At 26.9% G+C, this 10,360-nt stretch overlaps 1 protein-coding gene across 1 annotated transcript; it reads right to left on the bottom strand.

Annotated features, from left to right (window-relative positions):
* Nucleotides 1-244: 244 nt before the first annotated feature.
* On the bottom strand, nt 245-1,699 carry LOC137806873 (uncharacterized). Its single transcript, XM_068607217.1, has one exon. The coding sequence runs from the start codon at nt 1,697-1,699 to the stop codon at nt 245-247; it is 1,455 nt and encodes a 484-aa protein (XP_068463318.1).
* Between the last annotated feature and the right edge of the window lie 8,661 nt (nt 1,700-10,360).

Raw genomic sequence — 10,360 nt, 5'->3', positions numbered from 1 at the left:
CTCTTCCTTGCTGCCCACCTTCCTCCCTGCTTTGGCCTTGTCGTGTTCCAACTGCCTCTTTAGACCCTTCACTACCACTAGATACGTGGTCCGTTTCTTTGGTGACACTCTCATCCGACCCATCTAGCAGGCTTCTACACGTCATCCCACTTTTGTTATTGGCACTCCTTTCCTCATAAGCCTTTTCTGTTAACTGGTACTCAATTCTTCCTTCCATCTGGGCTAAGCAAACGGGCCTGCCACTCTACAATTGATTCCCGCTCTTATTGACCCGGCCCAGCTCTTGAGAGATAGCCTTTTGGTTACTCAAGCACTCTATATCAACCACCATTTTAGCCAGGTCAGCTATCTTAGGGTTGCTGTCGCACCCCTCATAGGCTAGGTTAGGTAGAATGTCACATACATTCTGATCCAATCTTTCCTCTTCTGTGAAAGAAAATTCACCTTTCCCCTGGTGGTCTGCACTTTTCGAGCGACACCCCTTAGAACGGTCATTTGACTTTTGCGTATCTCCCAGATCCTCTTTTCCTCCTTCCCCCCCTTCTGACCAACGGTCCTTCCCCGCCCTTCGCCTGACCTTCTCCTCTCCACTCTTCGCCGAGCAATCTGTGTCCTCCACATAGGTTTCCGATGATGACACACTATCACTGGACTCATCTGTAAACTGATTGCCATTGCACCCACCTCCTACACTGCCATTGACCTCCTCTTCTATGTATATACTGCACACATGTTTATTAACCTTCACTCTTCTTGTCATTCTAACGCTGCCAATATTTTGAACGCGCACTAGCAGACGTGCATATTCCAGGACCTCCCATATAAGCGTGGACTTGTCAATGGCTACCATCGTAGCCGTAGCAGAAATATGACCAACCACTTTTGAGAAGCAGTCCCTATTCCAGAACGGTAAAGGCAACCCATAGCACTTCACCCACACTAGCTTATGGTCTGCACCACTACTGACCGACCAAGGCTTAACCTCAGAGAACACCGATTCGAACCATTCTTTATTGTCTTCCATAATGTCCTTCATAGCCTCTCCTTCTCGCGGAGTAAGCATGACGAGGTTGTCACCCAAGAATCTCGCCTTTACCATTGTCATTCCTCCCTTCACTAGTTCCTCTCCCAGCATACCAAAGTCCACTCCATCACCAAGGGTCCCAACCACACTTCTTTCCATCCAAGGTAGAATATGTTGTTGTGTTTTAAGAGCTAGGCCCTTCCACGTCTCTTGAGGCTCTCCTTTAGCCACATCGACATAGGATCTATTCCCATTCTTCTCCCTCCAGATCCCTTTATCTCCATGTTTCCCTACCTTCGCACCTTCCTTCAGATACTGCTTCCCTTCTGGCTTTTGGCTCTCTCTTGGCAAGTCCCTCGGTGCCCTCCGTTCCTCCGTTCTACGACCATACTGCTGTCTCCTATATTTTGGAATATTCACGTACAACTTCCTGCTTCCAATGTATATCTGGTCCAACTCTCTCTCCAAGCGCCCTTCGTCTTGTACTCCAAAGAAACTCACAAACCCGAACCTCCTTCCCCATTTGTTTGGTCTTCGTGAGATGAAAATGTCCTTCACCCTTGCCCATTTTTGGAAGACCTTAAACATGTCCTCTTCACCGGCACCCTGAGGGATGTTCGTGAAGAAGAACGACGAGGAGTCGTTTGCAGAACCCTGACCGCCACCGCTTACCATTTTTAAATAATTTTTTTTTTTTTATATATCATCTATGTTATTAGAATTGTGCATGAGAGAGACTAATAACATAAAATAGGACTTTGGGGAGACAAGAAGAAATTGTTTTCGCATACTCACCAAAGTGTAAATTTTTTAATTGTAACTTGTAATTCATTCACCATCAGATAGAGCAAATTTTTTAGACACTAAATTCGTAAGGGATGGTTATTTATTTGATTGAAATTTCAGAGAGAGAGAAAAAAAGTTTACCATTTTTTAAGGTTTTCATATTATTTCTTAATTGTAAATATTGTTGTTTTGGCTTGCTTTAACTCATTATAATTGTTTATGCATTGTTAGATATTCTCTTTTATCACTTATTAATTATAGTATATGTATTTCTTTGTTCTAGACTATTAGTAGTTTTTATATTTAGGTTAACGTTTTTTCACATTAAAAATATTTGTGTAGTTTGTCCTACTTTATTTGTCCTCCTTCACTTTACTTGACAGTTGAGAATATTTTTTATTGGTTATTTAGAAAAAAAAAACTCAATTTAAAGGACATGTCAATTTTCTTTGAAAGTACATATCGTTACAAGAATGAAGTTAATTAGTTTTCATAAATAAGCGTTTACCAACAAATGATGTTGTTAGTATAGACAAAGTCAACGTTAGTTGAACAAGAAAATAAACAAAAAGTTTAGTATCGGTTAAACAAACGTTAAACCCATGTTAAGAATTTTAAAAACTCAAAATAATAATAAATACTTAGCATCATCTTTTAGGACAGAAATGGGGAAAATAAATTACTTTTTAAATTAAAAATGTCCATTTAGTTAACACAATGATTTTTTTTAGATTATTATCAATCATATCGATTCAATGTTAGCTAGGCCTATTGTGCCAGATTAGTCGATGCTTGTAGGTTTTATGGAAAAAAGAATAAAGCATCAAAATTAGGACATGTGAAATAGGTTTTAGCAAAAATTTAATTTGTCTAATTCTCAATCCTGATCTTTCATGTACCCTCTTGCTCCCCAAATCCCTAATTGTGTTCTCCAAATCCCAACATCGATAGTGTGAGCTTGAAAACCCTATCTAGTAAGTAAATTCTCAAACTATCCATGTTTTGGTGAAATATTGACAAACCCTAATGTGAAGGCGATGCATTTGCAAACAGGTGTAGTTTGAAGCCATAATCTTAAAGGTGGAGGCAAACGAAGGTCGTAGTTGTGAGGAGGCAAAGGCTTCGGGGGTGGAGGTGAACTCCTAAAGGTGAGTTTTTTCAATTTTGGCATAGCAAATGTACAATAAAGTGGGCATTTTTTTATTTTTGATGATTTTTTTTTTATTTAGATCAGTTAGCATGGTGCTTGGGGAAAGACTTATGGCGTGGAGCTCAAAACTATGTTTCTTTCACTATATGTGAGTTTTATATTGGTTGTGATAACTCTTAGTATGATTGTGATGTTTTATTATTTGCTTTGAGTATGTTGCTTTTGGTTAGACCTTCATTATTGACCTGCCTCCATATTTGTTTTTCGATTCAAATTTATGATGACTAGTTTCTAACCGAGTATAGCATTTTGGTCCATTTTCTTAAAGTCCAAGTATAAAGAATACTCAATTTGAGTATATTTTCTGCATATTTTGATGATAAGCATAATGCTTGAAAACTGAGAAAACTTGGCTTATCACATTGGGACAATGTCTTGATTATATGTGTAGCTGAATCTTTTCATAAAATAGTTAACAATTATATAAAAAGAACCACCATCGGAGTAAGTAAAATTAATTGCAGTGTCTTTTCATATATTGTGTTTGCATAAATATGCATGTGTTCAATTTCATTCACTAATTCAAAATTGTGTTTCAAGTTCAATATATTTTTTGGTTTATGTATTACTTTACTCATTATTACCATTAATATGCTCAACTTAATTATTTGTTCTATTCTTTTCACTTGTTCTTCATATTGACATTTCAATATGATGTTTCCAACAACCCTATCTATCTTCTAATATTTTATTTTTTCATTTTTAGGTCATCTTATCTTTATTCACTTTTCTTATATTATTTGTTATTACTTTTAGAGAATTAAATTCATAAACATAAGGTGTTATTAACCTTTCAAACTTGATTTGTTGAAATTGAAATGATATTTTGTTTTACAGTTATTATAATTGAAATTATATCTCCATTTCACTTTAGTTTGGAATTCAATTATTGAAGTAGATGTTATAATTGAAATTCAATTTTCATTTAGAAATTCAAATTCGTTTGCAAATGTAATATATGTATTGGAATATTGAAATTGAAATTGATCTTCAAATTTATTAGCAAATCTTATAATTCAAATTGTAAATTCATTTCAAATTAAAATTTAGATTGGAACTTGAAAACAATTGTAGTTGTTATATGTCTAAATTGGTGTCTTATAATTCAAGTTGCTTATTTATTTAAAATTAGAATTCGGATTGGAACTTCAAAACAATTGGTTGTGTTATGAAACTATTTATTTATTATAATCAATCAGCGGGTCTTGTATTCTTTCAAATTGTATTTGAATTGATTGAAATTAGATTTGGCATTAATTTACATAGGTTGAAATTCCTTATGAAAATAGGTTCCAAATTTTGGGTTTGTTCTCCAATACTAACACAAAAAACAGCCAATTATTTATATTTAAATATAACTTCGACGTCCATTAAACTGAGACTAAAGTTTAATTTTTTTTTTATATTCCTTTTAAACAGTAAGTTAGACTGATGTAGTATTAATATTATTTACATTAAATATAATTTTGTATTGACTAAATTGACGCTGAGTTTTAATTTAATATTATCTTTTGTACAGTATTGATTAAACCAATGTTACATTTAAATTTGTTAATCTTATGTCAACTTAACATAATTATTTTGTGGATATTTTAAAATAAATTTTTGAAAATTAAATAAGGTTAAAAAAATTTCAATTATTTTTTAAAAATTTTAAAATAAATCTTCGGAAATTAATGAAGATTAAAAATAATTTCGTTATTTTGTGAAGGTTTTAAAACAAACTTTTGAAAATTAACGAAAATTAAAAAAACCTCTATTATTTTTTAATGTTTTAAAATAAATTTTTAGAAATTAATGAAAGTTAAAAAAATCTTTGTTATTTTACTAAGATTTTAGAATAAACCTTTGAAATTTAACTAATGTTAAAAAAATTTCATTATTGAGGTTTTAGAAAAAACTTCCATTAACTAAATCAATTTCTAAAGTTGTATTAACCTCCACTCAGTTATTAAAACTTCTTTCTCTTTTTCTTGTAGTGTAACATTAAGTAATTTGTGAAAATTTGTGTTGTTTTAATCGATATTAATTGTAAGTCTTGTTTTAGTCGACACTAATTATTTTTATCTTTACTTTTTTTAATTAATATAATTATTTTTATTTTATTTATATTTATAATTTATTATATATAATACGATTAATTATTTTTTTATAATGTTTATATTTTTTAATATTTAAATAATAATTATATTTTAAATAAAAATAATAAAAATTTAAGTTTAAAATAAAAAAGTAAATGAAAATTAATTAATTAATATATATATAATATATAACTTTCTTCATGCAAACCCAGAAAAGTTTTTCAATTACCATGTTATTTTATTTTTATTATGTGTCTTTCTTCTTTATTCATGACAACAATGATTCTTCGTTTTTCTGTGTTCGGAAACAAAGAGAGCCTAAAAGGTGTTCATTTCTTATGGAACTCTATACCCATCGTGTTTACAATTTAGTATTGACTTCTTTCGTTTTACGTTCGTATTTGTTGTAGTGTGGCAATGGAACAAACCAGTGTTGTCAATGGAAAATGGTCACATGATGAGAAGAGAAGGGCTCCTCAGCATGTATATACATGTGTACTTAGATGTTGTGGTGGGAAATAGGTTTGGCTAATGTTGTGTCTTTGTCATGACCCTAAAATGAAATGTTAATGGCTATTGAATGAGAACAGAATCTAAAGCTTGTTCAAGAGAATCTCTTTTACCTTCCTCAAAAGTTAAGGGACAGGTGGAAAGTCTAGGAGGAATCAAATCTATAATATAATATGTACTCATTTGTGTTTTTCTCCAAGGCTTTAAATATTAACAAATTCAGCTGTGTATAAACTCACAATTGCTAAGGCAAATTTGAATAAAGTTTTATTTTAGTTTGAATATAAAAATCATCTTACTCTAGACAAATTTATCATCAATCTCAGGTTTACTTTAATGGGTAAATGACTTAATTACAAAACCATGAGATACTATCGATGAATAAAAGGTAGAATTAACACTACTAAAAAATATTAATAACTAAAAATTAATTTTAAAAATTAAAAATCATTAGTCCTTATATTAATTAAATTATATATTATTTTTAAAAAATAAAAAAATTATATTTATAATATTTATTAATAAATAATTTTTAAATATTTAATCAGTTATTAATATTTTAGTTATCAACTTTAAAGTGTATATTAATATTTAATTAGTTATCATTTTTAACTACTAACTTTAAAATAGTTAAGTTAAGTAAATATTAATTTATACAATATTTATTAATAATAAAAATATTTTAGATATTAATAATTAGTTATTATTCTCACTAGTTTATAAAATATTTATTAATAATAAAATTTTCTTTAAATATAAATAATTTTTTTAATAATATTTTTATAATGTAATTATTTAATTAGAATATACTTTATTCGCACAAGTTTTTAGTTATAGCAAGTGGAGGTTTATCCACTGCAAAAGAGCCTTCTGACAATAATTACAATATAATATATAGAACATTTTAAAGCTTTTCAAAAAGATAACCGTTATGCATATATTTTTACTATAGTGTTGGAATGTAGAAAAAAAAATCTTACCCTCGATATTAAAATCAAGAAAATTAATTGTATTTATTGACATTAAAAAAATAGTAAAACATAAACAAAAAGAAAGAAGTGGCAATTTGTAGTCACGGATTAAATGCCCGTTCAACTCGGCCGTTCAAGATGCATTTAATGAGAATGTGAAAATAAACATGTACTTAGAGTTTGTAGAGGATTAATACTATTTTTTAAAATATTATATATTTTTCAAAATAAAAGATAAATGGAAAAAATTTCTATATTGATATTCAATTATTCATATATAGAAAAATTTAAAATATGCGTAAAAGTATTTATGTACATAAGTAGTATATACTAATTTAAATACAAAATTCACAAATTAAATGATAAAATAATTTTGTAACTAATTTAAACTTTTTTTTCAAAAATCATTTTAAAAAAATTAATTTAATAGAAAATAAGATTAAATGATATATTTAAAAAATAATTTCATATCACATAATATTAATACTGCTACAATAGAAGATCAATTGTAGATGCTGGTTTCGTTTTTAATTTCTCGTTTATAATAACATCACCCATGCATTGTGCACTTTTTCTAATGTGTGTTTTCTTATGTCAATGATACATTGATATCAGTTTCATCTGCTTAGTATGAAAAAAATTATTATTTGATTATAATATAATATTTTAAAAAATGGTTGTTTTTTGTTACTAGTATGTCAAAAAAATTTATTTTTTTATGGATAACTTTTTTATAAATACTTTCAAAAACTATTTTACTCTATTTCTATCAGGTTTGATTATATATTTTTTTTCAAACATGTTCTTAATATATATATATATATATATATATATATATATATATTAAATACTTGTTGACAATTCATTGAATAGAAAATATATTACGTTGTAGTGTCTCATTAGAGAGACTCTGATAATGTAAGTTTTACTTTATAGTATAAATAAATAACTATATAAGATATGATTTATTATTATTTTGACTAGAGTCAATTATTGTTAAAGCACACTTTCCTTTTCAAAGATTATTATATGAAATTACCTAAACCAAACTGTGACGTAATTACACAACTAGAAAAAAGAAAATATATTACAAAAAAAGAATAGAAAAATCACCAGGGTTTGGTCATAAAATAGTTGGCCGTCTGCAAAATAAGAATTTATTTTCTATGCATGCACTAAAACTATTTTATACTCAATCATATTCAATCAACATGTTATCATGTTACGGTGGTTTAGCTTTCATTGTACTTGTTTTTACGGTGAAATCAACTTTTATAATTTCGACAAAAACTAAATAAAAAAGTTGTAGATTTTTGTTTATATTGCTTATTAATTATCTTAGTGTGATGAAAATGTAAACTATGAATCAATCTTTAAGATAATTTTGAGTAAATTTACATTAAAAACTGATTTTTTTCATTTTCTAAACATGACAATCGACTATGTTAAAAAACAATCAATTACATTGGTCAAAAATTAGTTTTCATATATTTTAAAAATAATCTATTATTACATGAAATAATCGATTATGTTAAGTAATTTGAAAAACTCAATCTTTCGAAAATAATTGATTAAGTAATAATCAACTAAAATATTTTTAAAGTGTTTTTTTAATTGATGAACGAACAAATCAATCGATTATATTTAATAATAATTAAATATTCTACTCTGACCTTTTAAAATCTTTTTAAAAGAAAGTTGTCTCTGATTCAATTATGCAATCTTCATATTTTTCTAATTAAGAGAAGTCTCTTGTGAGCAAGAAATCTTAATTTGAATATGGAAATCAGTGCACTAGTATTTTGGTGAGTACTATAAGTAATTGTAAGTTTTAATTACCTATGTGTTGATTGTAATTGGATATTTCAAGGTTATAGTGAAAAAATCAACTCAACTTGTCTAGATTAATTGGATATAGATTTGAAAAATAATTAAACCATTATAAAAAAAATTTTTTGTTCTTGAGTTTTTAATTTTGCTTATAATATCAAATTTTGGTATTTTTGGTGTTCATAAATGACTGCATTTAAAATTCTTTTATTATCAATAGTTTTGAACAAAATTTTCTTTGAAATTTTTTAGAGATTTTTTTTCAATTAATTTCGCCTTCTTGATTATGTTTTTAGCCATTTTTTATTTATTTATTTTACAACATTTATGAGCAAACTCTCTAAACGAGCCTCCAATTATGGAGCATCTTTAGATTTTAAAAGTTCACAAATTTGTATCAATCATTTATTTTTTTTTAGAAAAGTTTTTGCCACTAAAATACAAAAAGACCTTATTTTCATTATCAAAACAAGCCTCCAAAATTTCTAAGATGTCATTAAGAAATAACTCTCACCTTCCTTAAATATTTACAACTGTTTTCTATGAAAATTAAAATTTAGAGATCGATTGTAACGAAGAAAACAAATTATATTATTTTTTATTTAAACGATAATTTTAAAGATGTACAATTTTGAGTTGAATGAAAATTTAGATTTATAAAACAAAATAAATTTCGACCAAACAACTACTAAGAAAAAAACATTTTTACATCTAGGTTCATGTAAGTTTGATCTTTTGAATAAATATAGAAATAAAGTTTAATATTTTTGGGATTTTCATGTATAAATAAATTTGAAAAAAAAAATCTCAAGACTAAGTGGCAATGCTGGAAAACATAATTTGCGAAAAATATAAATATTACTAAATTTAGACTGAATTATTTGAAAGTAGAAACAGAAGAAACGTGAATAATTGAAAATTTATTAAAAAGTATTAAAAAAACAAAAATAATCACTTGAGAAGTTAAAATACATAAATATTTTTCTTCTTATATGTGTTTTATTTATCTTGAATTCACACGTTAACACCCGTCTTTGTTAAACGTTCATTGTCATAGTTTCTATTCATATCAATATATTCTATACATTTTACAGAAAATCAAATATATTTGCGAGTTGTTTTTATTTAAGTAACATTGTTCTATAATTTTTAACTTAGATTATAATTTTTTTCTGAGATATTTAAATATTTAAAGAAACACAATCAATCAAGTAATTAATTTATTACTAGAAGAATTAAATTTTATATTTATAATTATGAACTAAAATTTTATATTTATTTATTTAATTTACTGATTGTTTTTGTTAGCTTTAGGATGTTAAGATAAGAATATTTATAATATAAAAAAAAACAAGCTTGGATTGAAAAAAGAGTAAAAAATGTAAAACAAGACAAATTAAAATAAAAAAATTGCAAAATAACACTAAAGGAACAAATGTAGAGGGATGGCTAAAATGTAAATTAAAAAAATGTAAATGATTGAATGTAAAAAATACTTGAAAATAAATGAATGGAAGAATAAAATTTAAATTCATGTAAAGTAAAATGTGACGTAAAAACTTAAAGTAAAGTGAAGTAAAAAGATATAAAAGAATGTAAGGTGATAACATAAATCAAAGATAAACAAAATAAAAAAAGAAGTTCATGAATCATAAATATAATAATAAAATAAACGGGTTTTAGAGGTTGTTTAATGTTTCATTGTGCATTTTTCTTTCTTATGTTTGACTTCTTTTTTTCAGATTTAACATCATATTATTAATTATTTAATTTATCTATGATTTGGAAGTACTTACTATATTAATGTGTTTTTATTTATGTTTAATGTGTTTTCGATTTATGTTGTGTTTAGGAAGAGAGATTTTAAGAAAAATAAGATTGTTTGAATTAAAGTAAATAAAAAGTAAAGAAAATTATTTATGAACGATCTGATAGATATAATCAATTT

The sequence above is a fragment of the Phaseolus vulgaris genome, chromosome 11 (genome assembly GCF_000499845.2).
Source record: "Phaseolus vulgaris cultivar G19833 chromosome 11, P. vulgaris v2.0, whole genome shotgun sequence".
Lineage (NCBI taxonomy): Eukaryota > Viridiplantae > Streptophyta > Magnoliopsida > Fabales > Fabaceae > Phaseolus > Phaseolus vulgaris.
Note: the sequence above shows the minus strand (reverse complement) of the source record. Positions and strands in the feature narration are given on the sequence as shown.

Bases quoted from the DNA above. Each gene is read 5' to 3' on its own strand.
- LOC137806873 (XM_068607217.1), bottom strand. From the start codon at position 1,699: ATGGTAAGCGGTGGCGGTCAGGGTTCTGCAAACGACTCCTCGTCGTTC.